Below are 21323 nucleotides of genomic sequence, written 5' to 3'. Positions count from 1 at the left end.
ATCAAGAACTTACTCTCTCGTTGATGTCTTTTGTTTGTGTTCGCGATATGGTACGACGCTATAACGATTTTACATAATAATCTTCGTAATTATGTATTCGTAATAATTATCGAAAATTCCGTTAAAAAAATATTTTAACGGAATTACTTAATAAAAATGAGCGATACGATAAATAAAATTGGAGAGACATATTTTTTATTTTCTTGTATCCATAGAAATATTTGTATAAAATAATACCTTTCTTTTGATTGAAATCGCAGTATTGTTCAAAATCGAGAGATGTCACTCTGTAGATTTCGAGGTATGCCGTTCTGCGCACGAATTCGAATATTTAGACTACTTACGTACTTAGAGTTAATAGCACCGGAAAATATTTAATAAGGTGTCCTAAACGGAATTTTTAAGTGCTATTTGAGTCGACGGAATGGTAGTACGCCAATTTGAATCAAAAAAATCAAAATACTATTGTCTATCCTATCACATTTTAAAAAACGCGTCGGCAGCCCTAAATCGGATATCCCGATGACCATAAATGGTCATTCATGCGGAAATGCACCGGTAAAATGGGGTCAGGTTGCATACTGAGCGTGACAGATGGTCTGGCCGCTTTTTATTTTGAAAATAGAACTATGTAATTTCTTTTTTTTTTGCGATCATATATTTATGGCTAGCTTCTAATTTTTACTTTTAAGAAGTTGATTTGTATATAGGTAACAGCTTAAAAAAATATAAAGCTAATTTGGACAGAGCCTCACCATTTTAAATCAAGAAAAAATGTTTTTTTTTAATATTTAAAAAAAGTCGAGGTATTATGGTTTTTTACCAGATATAGGCACAACATTGAAATTTGTAAAACTAATCGCGTTTAAACAATGAACCGACGTTTAAGGATATCCTGCGACGTGTAATAACTTAACTATACCGCTAACCATATTTAAAGTTTTTTTATTTAACCTCAATGATTTCGAAAATATATATAGCCTATCTGTTACAGTTGGCAAACAAAAATTAGCTACAATTAACAATTCGTGCAATCCTAGACGATAATTCTCACAAAACAATGTTAAAAAGACCGTTAATGTCGCCGGAAATCGGTAAAAATATATCGAATTGGTAATATTACACACAACACTGGCACAAAACACAGCACTCAATTTAAAAAATCACTGTTAGTGTATTATTTAGTTGGGTTAAAATTCGAGTTCGTTGTTCGATTTTTGAAATTGAAAGCGCGGGCGGCGCGTGCGGCTTCAACGAGCGCGTACAGGTGACTGTATGCGCGCGCAGCATGGCACATCTGTCAAACTGGCCATGACGGACCTATGAAAAGTATGTGTTTATACGTGGGATAATAATTATTCGCAATTAATTATGTTAGAAGTTGATTTCAATTAAGTTTGAGTTAATGCTTGCACCAAAATTCCATAGCTTTGTTAGACCAGTTAATTGAACCCTCAAGAAACACAAGAGAAAAAGTTCCAGTTGAACACTTGGACCTCATTCACATTGCTCGTTAGACTTTCCTAAAAATATTGTTAAAAATCTTCTAGTCTTACTTAATAACTCCGAATTTACACAATAAGTGTAAATTCCGATTTGAAAAATTGGAAATCGTATCTTCAGTGTGCGGTGTGCACTAAATTTTTGATTAGGTCGAATTGGCACTAAACCGTTTTGTTCAGAGACGAGAAATGTATGTTAATGATTTTGTTCCTATGAAATTAAGTATTAGTTATGTTTGGGAAAACGACTAAAAAGTGTATTTTTTGTTATTTTGTATAACTGGGTAAAACGTAGCTACCATAGATTAAAAAAAAAGAAAAACAGCTACAGTTTCGACATTGTCAAGGTAGTTCCACCTCGCCCCGCAATCACTTGGTCAGCGCTAGTGGATCTTTCTTACAGAATGAAAATTTGTCCGTCATCTCACACATTTGTCAAAATTCCGGAGTGAGTTTAGTTCAACTCGCCAACGCACCCGCAAGTGAGTAGCGCTCGAGTGAGTTTTACAGAATACAAATTAGCCATATCCGCGCGGGATCGGACGTGATTTTTTTGACGTCTGTTACAGAATCGAAACACAGAATCTCAAATATAAGTAATAATACTGCCATGTTGATATTTTTGTGGCTTTCGGAAGTCTACATACATAGGTAGTCCCCTTCCGCTACCCACACTGTTACATAATGTATGTATGTAATTGTATTTCTGTTATCTATAACAAGTTTATTTTTTATTTAAATATCATAAATCCGCGTAGGCGTATCTATGTCACACTGTATGTCACCCACCACAATGTCCATTCATTTTTTCCTGTATGCAAATTAATTAACTTAACGAGTTAATTAGATCAGATAATAATCTTACAAAAACTAACAGACATTAATAATAATCTCGAAATGAATTAACAAAAGATCAGAATCAAAAACAATTCTATTTTTTTTGTTATTGTTTACAGTACTAGTGTCGCCATCTATCGTCAGCCGCGCTAAGCGAAGCGAAGCTGCTCAGATACGAACCGTTTGCATGTAACGTACAGCGCCATCTATTACAAGCTTAAGCAAGCAAGTTTTGGCGCGTAAATTCTCTGACAACTTACCATAATGGTCTGCCAGAGGTTTGCATGTGCATACAATAAGTTTCAAATTAATATATTTCAAATTATTTCAAAATGCAATATACTGAATAATATGAGGAAAAATGATGTATTTTGTAGATTATACAACTTATGTATTTGATCAGTGTAAGATATAAACAAATCTAAAAAAAAATCATCTTAGTATTATTTCTTCAAGTATTTTCACTTAGAAAACTTATACTTATATTAACAAGGCTTCTCATATAATAAGAGTGCATATTTTTGTATACATGCATTGAGATTTCCTTCCGCGTCTGTTGTTATTATTAGAATAGGTATTATAGAGGAAAAAACAAAATTCTTTGGCTATTCGTCATCGCAACACAATAACCAATATTACAAACGTGAGATAGACTAGACCGCCGCCGTCGTAAAATTAAACCATCACGATCACTTACCATTATGTTTATGCTAATAATTTAAGTTTATTCCCTTGCTATTCAATATTTTACAGACCTTCAGATTTTATATCTATTGCTACAGCATGTCGTCGGCGATGTTGTTATTATACTATACTCGAGACAGAATTCATTTCTTGTCTACTTTCAAAATTTGATTTGAAACTTTCTAACGTATAAAACTTAATTAGTTGATATACCAATTATTGCAGTAAAATTTTGAAGTAATTATCAATGTCAAAATTAAATTAAGCAGCCTGCTGCAGACAGTGGCGGCGAGGCTGGATGTGGACAGTGGCATTATGTTGCACTGGGCTCGCATCCAGCTCGACAAAGAAACTAGTATTAATTATCGTGTTTTTTACTAACATCGAATTTAAGTTTTTGTATTACTAACAATATGGGCTATGTCTGAAATAAACGCATTTTATTTGTTTTATTTAAATTCAAAATGCTACTGTTATGTATGTAACAATTGTCATAAAACATAAGCAACCAGTGAGAGATAATCTGTGGTCACATTACCCGCCATATTGTATGCTAATTGCTTAACAACACGACTGATTGACGTAATGCTCGAAGTGAGGTGAATAGTATGCAAGTTAACGCAATCAAGTCCTCGGATCTGGTTATAAATAGATGTTTGTATGAAAATCTTAATAGGATTGTGATGACGAAGCTCATTCTAAGAACTGCGATCTTAAAACCGAATTACACGACTGATAGGTAGACCGGAAGTAATCATTCTTTCGAGATGTTTTATTTATTTAAAAATATGCTGTCGAGATTTTAAAAGAAACTGGTTAACTAGTGCAGGAACTGGAATCAAATATGAATGAAGAAACATTTTTTTTATCAAACGTCTACTCTCCTTCAACTATTGACAGCTGTCACGTCAATAAATACTTAATAAGAAAAAAAAAAGAGTGTATCTATGGAGGTATAAAGATCTTCCCCGCGCGGGGCACCTTTCTAAATCGATGGTATCTATCTACTATGTCTATGGTACAATACACGTTCCGGTCGGTAGTAATCGGAATAGATTATAGTACCAGGATAACATAAAAACGTAAAAGTATTTCCTAAGAGGGTGCGAGGGCGGCGCGTGGGCGCCACCATCTGGCCTGCGACCTTCGCGGCGACCTACATCAGACCCTACGATGTGAAACATTTTAATATTAATCGCTGACGTCACTATGCAGCCCTGGTAACTGCCATTTTAGGAAAGTGGGGGCGCAGTTTCTCAATGATATAAATGCAATAAATATTATTAAAATATCCTGTAAAATTGTTCATTAAAGATATTGTAGAGTAAATTACAAGATTCAGTAATGAGTAATGAATAGGCACATAAATATAAATAATAAATTAAAAGGAAATTATAAATATAATCTTTGCTGCACTCGACAGAGGAATGAAATAGCAAAGATGAGGCTTTTGCTAAGAATAATTTTATTTTACCAACGATAAATATAAAATATGTCCTTCCTTATTAGAAAATTAGCAACAACTTTCACAAACATAGAAACCCGGAAATCTGCAAGAAATACATATTACAGACAGATTTCAAGAAGAAATCATCACATGGCAATCACTAAGAACCATGGATTTTTTGTTTATAAATATGCATAGCTATAATAAATTAACAATAAAACAAAAAAGCAATATTACTTATGAAAAAAAGAGAATTTGCGATCAGAAACCGACAACTTTATTTTAGTTCCTAAGACAAATCATAGATGGCGCTACCATTTCTTCCATCGGATAACAGAAATTAGAATGATTATATAATCTAAGCATGGGATTTTTTTTTTTAACTTGCAGCATGGAAAAAATACACATCATAAAAATAGTTGGTCCATTTGTAGTCCATGTCCCATCTAATTTCTACTCTCTATTACTCCTGTCTAAGACCGAAAGCTAGATTTTTTTAAATATTTGCTTTAAAATAATATCTAACTCTTATAGGCCTTATTAAAAATTTATATAAAAAGACAAGAACAATCTAATCTTCTATTAAGATGTATTGAAGATCTTAACACCAATGAATCAATGTCGAAGTTAGCATAATATTTAAATGAAATACCTAGAAAGTCTAGATCGAGTAGAACTGTGTCAAGACCGGATAAATCCGACATTTTCCGGATTCAACACCTTTCCCCATTGGTGACAGATTTATTGACGTTAATTAGAAATTCTGAGTAACATTTGAATTAAGAATCGCTTTTGCTACGATACACACAGTAATATAACTACTGCAGTTTTTTTAATTATTACTTTTATCATAATATTGGTGATCTAGTTTTTATTCTACAATGTGTGTTTACAGTTTTTTTTTTATTTTGTGCCAATAATATATCATATATATATATATATGTATTTGATCAATAGATACTACTGTGGTAAGTACTAATAAAAAATGCCAGAATTTATGTGTATTTTTTGGGTGTTGATGTTGGTGGTGTCATTTTTTTTTGTACAGCCTAGGCGCCTCCGGAAGACAGAGTTTTTGTAAGTAAGATGCAAAGCAAATACTGTGACGAAGATATACCATAACAAAAAACACTGGGCGAATAGAATTAAGAAAAAAAATATCTTAAATTTAAAAACAAACACGCGTGCAGTCGGCCACAATGGCGGGCGGTCGTCGACCCCCGACCTGCGTAACTGTTCGTCGCACGCGCAGCCTCCGAGAGGTTATACTGTTCCGTGTTCTCGGGAATTTGCTTGTCTATGGTGTTGAGGAATTCCATAGAGATTGAGGGAACTAAAATTTTAAGGAAATGGGAAATTAACTAGTTGTTTGGACTAGTTAATTTCCCATTTCCTTAAAATTTAAATCTCCGATCGTAGAATTTTTGGCCGTACCATAAAAAATTAATTTGTATTAAAACAACAGGCTTTTTCAGTGTTAATTCACAAATCTGACTGTGGACAGGGGTGATAGCAAGCGAGGTCAAACATTCTACTTGGGGCAAAAATTCATTTTTTGTATGTATTTATGTTTGTAACGCGATAACTTTCGAACCGTTGGTTCGATTTTGATGAAAGTTAAAAGATATGTCGGATATGCCAATAGATTTTTTAAGTTCGTGGGGCATCAAAATTGGTTCAGTCGTTATTGAAATATTGTGCTCGCGAGGTCTAAAAGTTCGCGGTAAACAACTAGTTATTTAAAAACTAATGTTTATACCGTGTACTTTATAAAACTGGGTCAATGTAATAGGTACCTACCCATTAGTAGGCTAGGTCGCAATAATATTAGAGTATGTATTATTGAAATAATTAAAGACTAAAAGAGATAGATATATACATGTTTACCTAAATAAAGTTACTTCAATCAAGTCTTATTTTATCTCCTATGTCATTGAGCTAACACTGCAAGCGTATGCAACAGACAACAGCCATCTCCTTCACACAAATGCAGTTGCATTTATGGAAGGAGGACGTATGAATAAACATGCGGCTGATTATTTCAAACACCATGACCTTATCTGTTAGATAAGCATACCTTGTTATTTAAATTAATGACGTTTAAAATAGGCTTCAAAAGATAATGTACTTCGTTAGTACAGTGAACAGCACATCAAGTTACCCTGCACGAACCTCTATGACGCGGTAATAGCGGCGAGTTTGCAATGAATTTGGGTAGATTTATGTGCTGTTGACTGTACTCTCTCTCATCTTTGCATATGCGAAAGTTCCAGTTGCGTTCGGGGGTTGTGAAGCCGCGAAAACCGGGGTCAACGTAAAAACACCTTAAAAATTTTACACGCCTGCCTGACGTCAACCCTACTTGGGAATGCTATTGTTGTTAAACAGCTACCTAATGAATAAAAATCCCAACTTCTCAGCTATCGCAATTCAAAATAAGATTATAAATACGAAAGTTTGTTACCTCTTCACACTTTATCTACACAACCAATGTTTTAGAAAATATAACTTATAATTAAAAGTACGGTATTGACCTAAGTAAGTTGAAGCGGTGGTGGTGTAATGGTTAAAACGCCCGCCTATTGATCGAAAGGTCCCAGGTTCGAATCCTACTCGTGCCACATGAGTTTGTATACCAACCTGACTCATCTATAGTAGTTTTCATCGTCCACCACTTGCTTCCGGTGAAGAAAACATCGTGAGGAATCCTGCACACTGGTTGATTATTAACTTGTGTGTGAAATGGAGAAGGCAATGGTAAACCACTCCATTACTAATGCCAAGAAAGTTATTATGTGTGATTAATTCCACGTTATGACCACGACCCTCAGCCATTAGGAATACGACTATGAAGAATTGGCCTAAGTAGTTTGTAGCTTGTGAGAAACTACTATATAATATAAATTTTGACGTGAAGAAGTGCCTGTAAAGGTCTAATTTCTGAATTAATGATTCGGTTGAATACCGTAGCCCGTTCTGGAAAATGTGACGAATATTGGTAACATTGAAACTATTCCATATTATTATAAATGTGAAAGTGTGTTTGTTTGTCCTTCTTTCACGTCAATACATAGAGCATTGGATTGAGATGATTTTAGTATATTGCAGAGTGATATAGGTTATTTTTGGTCTTAACTATAAATTAATTAATCCGCTGATTGGTTAGGAACTTGACGAAACCGTTAATATTGAGAAACAAACGACTGGCGACTTCCTTGAAAAGTAGATAGATAATTAATTAACTTTGTGGCGTAACGTTAAGAAAATTCTATTAAAAACTTATTATTTTACCGCTTTTTTCCGGCCACTGGATGAACGCTTTATTCGTGTCTTTTAATTATAATTTTATTTTAGGTACAATAAAGAGTATAAAAATATCTAATAAAATGTCAGAAAGCTGACATTTTATTAGATCTTTGTGGACAGAAAAATAATCTGGGATTTGAATGACCAATCGAAACGTATTGAAGCGAAATATGTCTACAATCAATAGATGTGAAATGCCAAGTAAAAGGCTACAAATCATTACGCAAACATCTTCGTCTACATGAAAAAAAAACATAATCTATAGACTATGGTCGCGTGGGCGAGAAGCCAGCCTCTGTGGCACACATACGAGGGCTGCTATTTATGTATCCGGAACTGGCCAATAATTCTAGAATATTTAAAAAGTAATTACAACATTTGAAAATAGAACTCTTCGGCTAGAGAATAAATATTTTTAATGTCCCTGTCATTTGTTTTTTTTCAATTGGCGCCAATTTTGAAAATAGCTTGTCTTCATTGCCATGGATTTAACTCGTGAACATTTTCGCGCGATGATTTATTATGATTTTCGGCGTGGATTAACTCAAAAACAGTGCATCGAACAACTGATTTTAACTTTTGGAGATGAAGCACCATCGAAAACCACTGTGTATTATTGGTTTAAGGAATTTCAACGTGGACGGTCTATGCTCACGGATGAAATTAAGGAGGGTCGTCCTAAATCGGTAATGGTACAACAAAATATTGATGCTGTGCGACAATTAGTAATGCAAGATCGTCATGTTACATACCGCGAGATAGAGGCGTCTCTGGGCATTAGTATGACGAGTATACACGCGATATTACACGAACATTTAATTGTTAAAAAAATTTGTTCGCGTTGGATTCCGCACAACTTGAGCGTAGATCAAAAACAGGCTCGTGTCGACTGGTGTAAGAAAATGATAAAAAAATACAACCGTGGCACGTCAAAAGCTGTTTATAATATCTACACAGGTGACGAAACCTGGATCTATGCTTATGACCCTGAAACTAAACAGCAGTCAACGGTGTGGGTCTTTCAAGATGAACCGAATCCAACAAAAGTTGTTCGTGCGAGAAGCACTTTAAAGCAAATGGTCGCTTGTTTTTTTGGTATCAACGGACATGTAGCTACAGTGCCACTAGAGAATAGTAGGACGGTTAATTCTGAATGGTACACCACCATTTGTTTGCCAGAAGTCTTTGAAAAAATACGAAAGAACAACCCACAACGCAGAATCATACTTCATCACGACAATGCTAGCTGCCACAAGTCGGCTGAAACAAATAATTTTTTGGAGGGTCAAAAGATTGAATTGACGGGTCATCCGCCGTACAGCCCCGACCTGGCACCCAATGATTTTTATTTATTTCCAAACATTAAAAATAAATTACGTGGTCAACGTTTTTCGAGCCGCGAAGAGGCCGTTGATGCGTTCAAAACACACGTTTTGGACATACCTCAATCAGAATGGAAAAAGTGCTTTGAAAATTGGTTTCATCGTATGCAGAAGTGCATAGATCATCGCGGAGAATACTTCGAGAAACAATAAAACCATATGTAATAATATATGTTTGTTTAATTTTGTTATTCCGGATACATAAATAGCAGCCCTCGTACTATGTTTGGTCTGTACACAAATACTGCTAGATATTGTAATGCCATTGCCATATAGCTTCCCTTTTACGAACAGATATGACAATTATCTATTAAAAGCGGATTGGTTTTAGATTGTTTAACATTACAATATATGAAACTTGTACTACCATATTTTAACACGGAGAAGGCTATTATATAGTTGAATGAGAACTATAAAATATTCAAACATAGTAAATAAAATTGATCCCTTAAACATTTATCGTGTTTTATTTTAGTGAGTGCCAACTAGACTTTTTTATTGAAATTAAAAATAACAACAAAAGATTTCGACAGATTTGATTTTCGAATTTTCGAACATCTTTTCAGCCGGAATGATTACGATGCCATTATAATTGAGTTATCCTATTTTATCTGTGCATTTAGTGTCAGGATTTTGACGTCTCATCCTATGCTCTTCTCAGAACCGAACTTCACACACGGGCACACGAAGTGTCGTCAGCGGATTCCTGATGATTCACAAGATGTGTCACCCTGACGTAAGTCATTGTTCGTGGCAGTAATCAATCATACTTTCGCTAGGGCTGTATCGTACCAAGGTTTTAAGGACATTAGCTAGTGAAATATCGTCAATGTTATGAACTTATTTGGAAGAATATCATGAAACTAACCTCCACGGGGAACAGGCGTGATAAGATTGTGAATATATGTATTCGTGTGAATGAGAGACACATACATTTGATGAAGGCTATGCTATGCACCGATTAGGATCGCCAAATTCCTATACATACTTTAATCGCGGGGTACAATATACAATAGCAAAAATGTTTATAATTTTACTTAATTTAAAACGCAAAAGAGCAATCAATGTAATTAATCAAATGAAAACTTAACAGACTGAAAGTTGAGTTTATTTCCCAACAAGTAAAATCGGATATCGACTGTTTTCTGAATGTCAAAAACAAAAGTTTAAATGGGTTGGCAATATCATCGTTTTAGTAAACGATGGAGCATTTAAAAAAGAAAAGAGGAACTTTTGTGACAGCTATGTGTCCCAGGCACAAGCGCACAACACAGACGTCAAAATTGTGTATGAAAACAAAGCTTTCACCCCCTAGCGGCGTTAGCCACTAGCTCTCATTGCCAAAAATGCCTTCAAAAAACCACTGTCCCTTTCAGTGAAAGTGGAATCCTGAGTTGGAAAGAGACGGACATATTAAGATCAGGATGACGTAATGCGAAAGGGAAAGTAAAGCTTTGATGTCATGCGACATTTTGAGGTTATGTAATTTGACGTATGACAGCTCGTGACACGATTGTAATATTGTGCACTCGATTTGAGTTCGAGTGACTTCAAACTGTCAATTTTGTATATTAGTTGTTCTATTTGTATGCCTTGTCTACACACGTACCTATTATTTCAATTTTCGAATGTCCAACGCCTTTCTGCGACTTACTAAGCGTAATTATTCGCATTTTCGCAAACAAATACATAAATTAAACTCAAAATCTACTCACAATGTCAGAGCTACAATACTAAAAAAATACTAGTGGCCCGTCTCGGCTTCGCTCGCGTAAAACCATAATTAAAAAGTAGGCTATGTTACTCCTGAAGGTTTCGCCTGTCTCTATGCCAAATGTCAACAACAAAAGTCTAGTAGTTTTGAGTTGATTGACAAACAAAGATACAAATCTCAGATTTATAAAAACCGCACAAAAGATCTTGAAATGTCTGTAGAAGGAACCTTCAATATTACAGCAATGGCGGCCACAGATGATATCAACACTATCGTAATACGAAGTGATCTGAATACTGGATTTGTGTGTCAGGGCGAGATAGCTGCTTAATTTGTTAGATTGAGACTCTGTCATTTACATTTTCTCATTCATCCCCGCATGATAAATATATAGATAGAATACAACTATATATAGTAGCGGCCCGTCCCGGCTTCGCTCAGGTAACATCTTAATCAATGATACACCTAAAGCTTTCTCTGGAACCATTTATCATTTTTCTTGTCGATGCTATGTCGTAGCCGCCCAGCTTTAGCATATTTTCAATTATTTGTTTATTGCTTTGGTTGTGTATATTTTTATTGATGAAAATGAATGGTGGTAGTTCTAGTCTTAAGATACTATATATGCTTGACGTAATTCATCCATGCAATTCGCCACAAATCTCAGTGGTTTTCGAAATGCAATTTATTGTCACGCTCAAATAATCCTTGTAACATGATGTAATAAATAAATAAAAAAATAAACCACTCTATCTATTGGTGATAACCGCATGAAAATCCGGGCAGTAGTTTGAGAGTTTATCGCGAACAGACAGACCCGGACTTTGTTTTATAATATGTAAGGACTATGTCAAAAAATTGATGACGAAAAATATATACAAATAATCACGTCCGTTTCCCATGGAGGTAGACAGAGACTAGGGATTTCCACTCGCCACGATCTCTACACTGACTGTGACGAGTGTAGAGGAAGCGAGTGAGCGAGTGGCCATGCAAGGCCATGCATAAAAGTGAGTCTTTTCATGCATGGCCTTCGGTTATGGGTGCTCCTACCTAAGAGAAACTACTGGGCGTAAAAAGCTGAAATTAGGTGTGTAGGTTCCTAGGACAGTGTAGGGGAGCACTAAGAAGGGATTTCCTGAAATTCCCAAGGGAAACGGAGTTTTACTCACATACGAAGTTGTGGGCAAAAGCTAGTCTCTCTCTTAAAAAAGGAGATACGCAATCTGGTTGCTATATGTTGGTATGTTTCTCTAAGTCGAGATCATAACACTAATAAGTTATATATATATAAAATAAGTTTATTTCCAAATTAGCTTTGAAAGTAAGTAGTCTAACCTATATGTATGATAGAATAAGCTTTATTAATAAACTTCTTTCATTTCAATAGTACTTTTATATATTACTACATTTACACTGTTTATAGTTTTTTAATCATAAAGACGTAGTTACAGAGTAGACAGAGCTAAAAGTCGTGAGTCAAGGCCTTAACTATATAACGTGCTTATTGTTAAAGAACATCGCTGTAAACACACTTATAATATAACACCCCATTCTGTTTTAACTAATTTTCGCACATATTTATTCAAAAATCAAAACCTGCCAGTACTCAAACGGTAAAAAAAATTCGAACGTTCTTTTGAATTTCGTCAATGGTAAAGTCGATTTTTAGCATGGAATTAGTAGGTATTGTTGCATGAAGTACTTATTAAATCCATGACTTTAGCAGTGAAAGGATAAGTTGCACCTGTCAACTTTGACGGTGACTTTGAAATGCCCGCCGTTGACGTTTAGACAAAATGGCGTGTAGGTATTTTGCGTTTTTCAGCACACGTTACGGTTGACGGTGCAAACTACACTATTTTACAAAGCATGCCACTAACCTGGAAGTGCAGGATGATGGTCCAAATCAGCCCCAGCGTAAGTTTAGGGTTGCCATCCACAATATCCTCAGCTCGGATGTTGACCAGCTTGATCTTCTTGTACCGGAGGAAGTCTAACGCCATTTGCACGTTCTGGAGCATGTGGAACCGCATGCGGCCTCGCTCGCGCGGCTGTGGATAGACAGAGATGGAAGATGAGATTCTAAAAATATCACAGTTTACACAGTGTTATGAAAACAGCCGACATTACCTACTTAGCTAAATAATAAATTACACTAACCTGACATTGCAGATCAAATTTAGCCCTTATCGTGATAGTATAATATAATTGATAGTGTATAATGATCTATCGTAACTTAGGCGTAGCGCTGTGGTAAAGTTCTTGCCACTGAACCGAGAGGCCCCGGGTTCAATTCCTGGTCGGGTAATGATGGAAAATGATCTATTTCTGATTGGCCTGGGTCTTGGGTGTTTATCTATATATGTATATGTTATAAAAAAATATAGTATCGTTTGAGTTATAGTATCCCATGACAAGTATCGAACTTACTTTGGGGCTAGCTTAATATGTGTGATTTGTCGTAATAATATATTTATTTTTTTATGAAGTCATGCTTATCATAATAATGAATTGCCATATAAACTGAAGCAACGGGGAACTTTTAACTCTGTAGGACAAGTGGAAGTACATGAAAAATAATTTGCAAGATTTGATTACATGCAAACATATGCACAGGGGTAACAAAACAAAAGTTTTTTAATAAGGATAGGTTGCACCTATCAATTTTGACTTAACTTTAAACTGTGCAGAAAAACGCCATTCCATTTTATCTAAACGTCGGTTAAAGTCAACGTCAAAGTTTACTGGTGCAACTCACACTAAGGAAACAAATATGGCATGAAGAAATATTTATTATGGTTTTCGAGCGGTGCGAGAAAGGGCCGTTAGTAAAAGTTAAGTATAACTGTCTGCGTTTGACCTCATCAACCCCGAACGTGTCTGCACCCCATTACTACTATCTATATAGATCGGCAGGTGTGTCTGTCTGCCTTGCCCGTTATTTGGAGTAATGTAGGTTATAGTTAGGGTTAGGTATCGGCTTGCATATTAAAAGGAAGTTAGGGCGTCACTTTCTCGGAAGCATCAGCCGCCCGCGTCTTAGTCCGCGTGTTTTCGCTTAACCGTTCTTCATGAGTAGCCGTAGTTCTTCTTGAGAGTAGTACGATATTGTAACCGAGAAAATCTCTTAATATAAACCTTAATTGAAAACGTAGAAAAAAAACCATCAAAATTATAGTGTAAATTAATTAAACTTATAATAAGAGTTTAATGACTTTATAGCGTGATAAACTTCTCCCCATGTTGGTAAAGTGAAAGGTGATGGAAATATTATGGCTGCCTGTTAATTAGATACTAGCCTTTGCCCGCAATTCTGCCTGCGGCCATAAAGGTACTCTTCATAGCAGTATTCCTCATGACTGAGGCTCGTGGTTGTTACGTGAAATGAAACACACACAACAGCTTTCTTGGCATTATTAATGGAGTGGTTTGCCATTGCCTACTCCATTTCACACACAAGTTAATAAGAATCAACCAGTGTGCAGGTTTCCTCACAATGTTTTCCTTCACCGGAAGCGAGTGGTGGACGATGAAAACTACTATACATGAGTCAGATTGGTATACAAACTCATGTGGCACGAGTAGGATTCGAACCTGGGACCTGTCGATCCACAGGCGGGCGTCTTAACCACTACACCACCACCGCTTACCACCATAAAGGTACTACGATGTCATAATATGTGTGAAAAGCACGTATAGATGGCATAACATGTGTCGTACGTGAAAAGCATACGTATACAAAGTTTTATTTACACAAAATATCACCCCCAGTTTCAGCCCTTTGGAAGTTTTTCAAGATATAGTAGAAAGGAAATATATAAATATATTAGGATAAAATCACACAAATTGAGCTAGCCCCAAAGTAAGTTCGAAACTTATGGAATACTAACTCAACGATACTATATATTCTATAACATATGTATAGATAAACATTCAAGATCCAAGTAACCCATTTGGTTATGGGATAAAGAAGAATTTAGTAGACAGACAGATATTTGATACATTAAGCGTTCAGTTTTTATCTTTGGAGGTACAGAACCTTAAAAATAACTGCCATTTAGCCATCCATAAAAATAATAATATAATAAACATGTTTATATTTATTTCTAACTAATTCTTAATTTAAATTCTTGTATGATTTATTTAAAACGGTTCGATATTTGAATAGTAATTAAAAGGTCAAATTAAATACCTAAAAACAGGTCTCGTATATCCGTATAGTGAAATAAATGAACGATTTATAATTTGTTTTCGAACATTCAAAACAGTGGCCGTGAACTGACACGATGATGCGTAGTAATCACTATTATAAATGAATTTAATTATGGAAATAATTGTCGTACTATGATATAATATGTTCTTTTTTGGAAGCCAGACTGGTCCGCTAATAAAAGTTAATTATATCTGTGTCTGTATTTCTCCCCATCAACCCCGAACGTGTCAGCGGGATTACCACTAGGCTTGACAATATTAAGTTCTAAGCGTCCGCTAGGACAAAATAAACGCGAGCGAAGCCGCGAGCAAAAGCTAGTAAATAAATAATAAAATTTCCTTACATATTATAAAACAAAGTCCTCTGCAGCGTCTGTCTGTCCGTTCGCGATAAACTCAAAAACGACGGCACGGATTTTCATGCGGTTTTCACCAAAAGATAGATGTGATTACTGAGCAAGGTTTAGGTGTATAATTTATTATCTTTTTTTGTCCGAGCGAAGCCGGGACGGGTCGCTAGTAATGTTATAAAAAGAAGTTTCCCTGTCGCTTCAATCTGTCTGTTTGTATGGACGCGATTGATTATGATCAAAAACGACCCGACGGATTTTTGTACGGTTTTCACCAATAGATAACATTATTCTTTAGGAACGATAGGTGTATAATTTATTGAGGCTTTACCATAATAATAATATGGATATAACAGTATACTTACGAGATGTTCGCCAGAAAGCACCTCCAGCAACGAGATGAGGTTGAGGCCATCACGCAGGTCTTCGAACAGATCGTTCACGAGCCGGTTCACCTGTGTAATATGAATTACATTATTTCAAAAGCATTACAGTATGTGTGCGTAGCGCGACTTTGCTATATACGTCTCACCATCGAGTCTATTCACAGTGAGACGCAGCTAACCAATCACAGTGCGCCATTATGGCCCAACGACAACCACACCGCGATGTGATTGGTTAGCTGCCTGTTGACAGCCTCCTTATGCGCCTGCTGATAGCACCCGCACATTTTAATTTTAGAAAGTAATTCCATGTCTTAATTTAAACAAGTAAATTATATTTGTAAAATGATTGCATGAGTGAACCTTGTAAGAAATCGTTCTTATATGTAAAATTCCGAGCAAGATAAATTACAATGACGTGAATAAAATATACCCAATGTAATGATAAAATCATCAGTAAACCTGAGAATTATACAAATTTATCTATTTATGGAATATTTATTAATAACATGATTAGATAAGTCTTCGACTATAGCACGAAATATACAACTAATTTAACAGTACATATCGAGATAAAATTAAAATAATAACGTTAATAAAATTATTAACGTTATTAATTTAATACAAACAACATTAAATAAATAAAAAAAATCAAAGACAAAGACGAAGCCATACGTTAGGCGAATCGAATTGAAAATAATCGGATGAGTAAAACAAAAGAATCGATAAAACGAATATCCTGTGGAAATTGTTTCCGTAATGTTAATTGCAAAAAAAAAAAACAATTAAAAGCTTCGAAAACGAATTAACATTTTTATGATTACCATTAGGTAACCAAGCCAAATTAAAGATAAAAAAAAACAACGCAGATACAGCCTCAATTATTTTTCTTCAAACTTTATGCCTGCACCAATATTCTAATAGCAACTTATAATATGCGAAAAAGAATAAAAACGACAATCAAACAACATCAATTGGCCAGGACAGGTCCCATGCTACGCCGTGCTGCGTTGTGGCTCCGTTAAGTTTTAAACTTGACGTACGCCGTAACTCCATACAGTTTATTCTGCGTTGTTGAGTCGACGGACGTCAATACAACGGAAGACGACAGCGCAACGTAGCAGTGAGTCCGGGCTCAACTTACTTGTTGGGGCGGACAACATGGCTGGTTGTTCACAACCTCACACACGTGTAGCCGTGTGTACGTCTGTCCGAGCAGCATTGGGAGAAAATATTTTATCACCTGATGATATTCGAGCAGTTTTAATAATCATAACTTCATTTATTTTAAGGGACAACTGTACATTTTGAGTGTTGTCAACCATACTATATTTTTCTATAATACTATATCTTTCTTATTATAATAAAGATATAGGTAAATTTTCCGACCTATTTCTCGTGGTGCAATCAGAGCCTATTACATTTTCATATACTATAATCCTTATAGATCTCCATCGCTTGATCAAGCTTGCAGGTCACGACCATGGCTACTTACTCGTATAAGATTTTGAAATACTAAGACAAAGATTATTTATTTGCAAAAACATGAGTTTACATACTAAAATACCTATATATCTTGCGCATATGACTGGCACGACTCATAACATTTACAGCTAATGTACAACATTCGATATTACTAGACACATAATCGACGTCTTAATTAGAGGAGCATAACTAGTCAAAAATTTTTTTTAATATATGTATAAGACCTATATTTGTTAATTGACGTCCTTGGGGAAAAGGTTGCGCCGCTTCTTCTTCACCTGCGCTTTGGAAGCCGGCAGTAGACTTAGTTTAAATATTTTTTTTGACGTCAATAAGTGATGTATATCATCCTAAATTGAATAAAGAATTTTGAAATTTGAATTTGAACATTACCAAAAATGGCACAGGCTATATAAGATTTTATATTTTAAAATTTAGACATAATTAAAAAAAAACCATAAACGCTCGCAAGTCATGGCTAGACCGTCTAGAAAAGTCTCAAATGCAAGTAAGTAGTTAATAATAATTAAGTATCAAAAACACAGCGTAAAAATATTGTATGAAACAAACCTTCAGATATTTCCAATGCTGCATTCCGTAAGAGAAGCCGTGAAAACACACAACATTTAAAGTAGGCATGAAGAATATATCAAAACGAATAAATTACTATTGATAATTTTTGGCGAGAAATTAAGACTAATAATTTGCAAATAGAAGAGTGAAGCGGTGGTGGTGTAATGGTTAAGCCCGACTGTGGATCGAAAGGTCCCAGATTCGAATCCTACTCGTGTCACATGAGCGTATAGCAATCTGACTCATGTATAGTAGTTTATATAGACCACCACTTGCTTCCAGTGAAGGAAAACATCGTGAGGAAGCTTGCACACTGGTGGATTATTTACTTGTGTGTGAAATGGAGAAGGCAATGGCTAACCACTCTATTAATAATGCCAAGAAAGTTGTTGTGTATCATTCCATGTATGACCACGACCCTCAGCCATGAGGAGTATGACTGGTTGGCCGCTTGATACGATACGATGCCTTATTTAGAAATATTTTTGGAGGGAAGATGAGGTCAACTGTTCACAAGAGAAAGAGTAACGTAAGACGACTTAAAGAGAAGGCAAGCATTGTATCGTTTCAAGTTCTGAAACGTGAACAGAGAGGTGTGGCAAATACTCTATCCCTATAGTGTGGCGGTCAACGTTGCTAATTATATGAGCTGTCACAATTTTTGTAATTTAAGAATTAATTTTTAATTTGCTTTTATGAGTATGTAATGAGCTGGTTTGGTATGGACAATACAGGTCATATTAATGTGGATGGATGGAAAGGAATAGGAAGGCCCAAGGAAAGATGGAAGGAGATTATTAGGATTGATATGAAATTCTTGAAAGTGAATTAATGTATGACAGGACACAGACAGTTGTGAAAGACCTCGACCATGACGACCTCGGTGGCGCAGTGGTAAAATCTCGCCTCTGAACCAAGAGGTCCCGGGTTCGATCCCCGGTCGGGTCATGATGGAAAATGATCTTTTTCTGATTGGCCCGGGTCTTGGATGTTTATATATATGTGTATTTGTTATAAAATATAGTATCGTTGAGTTAGTATCCCATAACACAAGTCTCGAACTTACTTTGGGGCTAGCTCAATCTGTGTGATTTGTCCTAATCTATTTATTTATTTATAAAGGAAAATGTATTATGCGCCGACCCCATTTAAAATGGGATTTCTTAAGGACCAAGAAGAAGTATCATATACACGAAAGTGGCGCCTAATGTTTCACGAAAAACATATCACAAGGGGTTTTAATTAAAGCGCTGTGTCGCCTCGCGACACAGCGCTTTAATTAAAACCCCTTCTTTTATTACTTAGCGAAATAAAAAAGATCAAAATCAAAATCAAATCATTTATTCAGAAATTAGGCCTTCACAGGCACTTTCTCATGTCATATTCTAAATTAAATTATATTTACCAAAGCTACAAACTACTAGCATTTCGGAACGACCACTGCTGAGAAGAAATGCTGAAAGAAACTTGTTCAAACAGTGTTGATCATATAGAGAGTCATTAATATAATGGAACAAACGTGTAAATAATCGTATATTCTCATCTGTTAGCATTCCTAACATATAGAAAATGATGTTTTATTTCCACATGTTCTTACATAAAGGCCTAAGACCTGAGTTTACAAAACATGGACCTATCGACCTGAGGTATTTGATGACTCACGAGCACCTGGATGACGTCATCGTGACGTCATCAGTGACCACACGGTCAGTCATCGTGTTTGCTCAAAGATTTAGCTCGATGACGCCGAAAGTTGCCGGATCTTTATCTGATTTTTTGGTAACTTAAAAATCTTTAGCTCGCAAAATAAGTAAGACAGAACTGTTTGTTTTAGAAGTGAAAGAATAATACAAATTTTAGTTCATCAATCCTAAACCTCTTGATCCGAAAAGTGCTTGCTGTATTTTACAAAATTATTATTTCCTCTGTAAACAATTTGAGAGGTTTCGTCTCTGCATTGATATACCAATCTCTCTATTATATGGGCTTATTCCCGGTGCTTATGCTTATTCCAGGATCCGCTATCCCAGTGATATCCCAATCATTTAGCAATTGATACATGTGTTTGTTATAAAAGAACCCCCCGATCCGAAAAGTTGTGTATTAGATTCCTTTAGGTTTGATATATATCCTTACATTATCATTAAATAAAGTGCGCCTGTCGCGTCTGTCTGAATTGTATGAACGCGATAAACTTAAAAACTGACGGATTTTCGTACGGTTTCCACCGGTTTAGGTACATAATTTATTATGGTTTTACAATGAATATGGATGGTATAAGATATTTTATTATTTGATTTAGAAAAACGCTGTAATAATAAAAAATGCTTCAAGAATTCAAAAGCATCTAACAAACGCTATTAAGAAAGGACATATCTACCCGGTTGTGCTTTTTATCACTTTTGAAGTAATGCACCCACAAAGAGATGGAACAAAGGCAGTAATTAAACAATCCTGACTCACTGCAGCAGACAAATGTTTGACTTGGCAAATAACGGATCTGATTGAACACAGGCGGTTGTTTAAAGGATTTATAAGTTTATATGAGTCAGAGGAGGCAAGACATGCGGGATGAGAAGTATGGTAGGTACTTTAAAGGCTTATACAAATACTCGCATACTAACTCCTAACTCACATTATATCATTATACATAAATTTATAATACATAATTATACATAAATTTATATTTAAAAAATGTTAAGCCCTTCTGGCATAATAGGAACCAACACTGTTTGAATGAGTTTCTTTCGGCATTTCTTCTCAGCAGTGGTCGTTCCGAAATGCTAGTAGTTTGTAGCTTTGGTAATCATCATTTAATTTAGAATATGACGTGAAAAAGTGCCTGTTAAGGCCTAATTTCTGAATAAATGATTTGATTTTGATTATCCTAACTAATATTATAAAGTAACTTGGTTTGTTACCAGTTCACAAGTAATCTTCTTGAAGTTTTGCTTCTTTCGCTCTATCTACACAACTAATCTTCTTGAAATTTTGCATACATATAGTTTGAAGTATGGAGAAGGACGAAGGACGAAGGAAGCTAGTCTACTTATAATACGATCTACAAAAAACCTTAATATAGTGTAGCATAATCAGTTAAAATATTTTTTTAATGTTTACTAAGAAATAAAAGAAATTAATAAAAATAAATCTGTCAGCTAGTTCTGTGAAGCACGATTTTTTTTTTACAAGCTTTCATTTAACTTCCATTATGTAAGTTCGGGTAAAATCTTGAAATTCAATTTTAAAGCAGATATCTTCAACCGATTGAGCTGAAATCTTGTACACACACTTGTATTTTGGATGACAATACATTATCATGATAAGCATGACCTGACACGGTGCATCCATGAACGGCTCCCGATGAGGGAACTCCTCGACGATTTACTGCACGGACATGATTTCACGCGTTGAATGCAATAAGGTCTCCCTGACTTGAAATAAA

General features: G+C 35.4%; 1 protein-coding gene across 44 annotated transcripts in view; it reads right to left on the bottom strand.

Annotated features, from left to right (window-relative positions):
• The window catches only part of shot (short stop), a 248344-nt gene that overhangs the window by 143407 nt on the left and 83614 nt on the right, over window positions 1-21323 (bottom strand). For 18 of the 44 annotated variants that reach the window (XM_053762587.2, XM_053762595.2, XM_053762582.2 and 15 more), the window contains exon 1: window positions 1128-1282. Coding sequence is in view for 11 of the 44 variants with exons in the window: in XM_053762603.2 (XP_053618578.1) it covers window positions 12756-12926; window positions 15803-15892; window positions 16965-17027; window positions 17876-17893 (342 nt within the window). In the remaining 33 variants the exon portion in view is untranslated. Of the gene's footprint in view, window positions 1-1123; window positions 1284-12755; window positions 12927-15802; window positions 15893-16964; window positions 17028-17875; window positions 17894-21323 lie in introns of those variants that run through there. The other 26 variants (XM_053762612.1, XM_053762616.1, XM_053762593.1 and 23 more) reach the window with 7 other exon arrangements.

The sequence above is a fragment of the Plodia interpunctella genome, chromosome 22, assembly GCF_027563975.2.
Source record: "Plodia interpunctella isolate USDA-ARS_2022_Savannah chromosome 22, ilPloInte3.2, whole genome shotgun sequence".
NCBI lineage: Eukaryota > Metazoa > Arthropoda > Insecta > Lepidoptera > Pyralidae > Plodia > Plodia interpunctella.
Note: the sequence above shows the minus strand (reverse complement) of the source record. Positions and strands in the feature narration are given on the sequence as shown.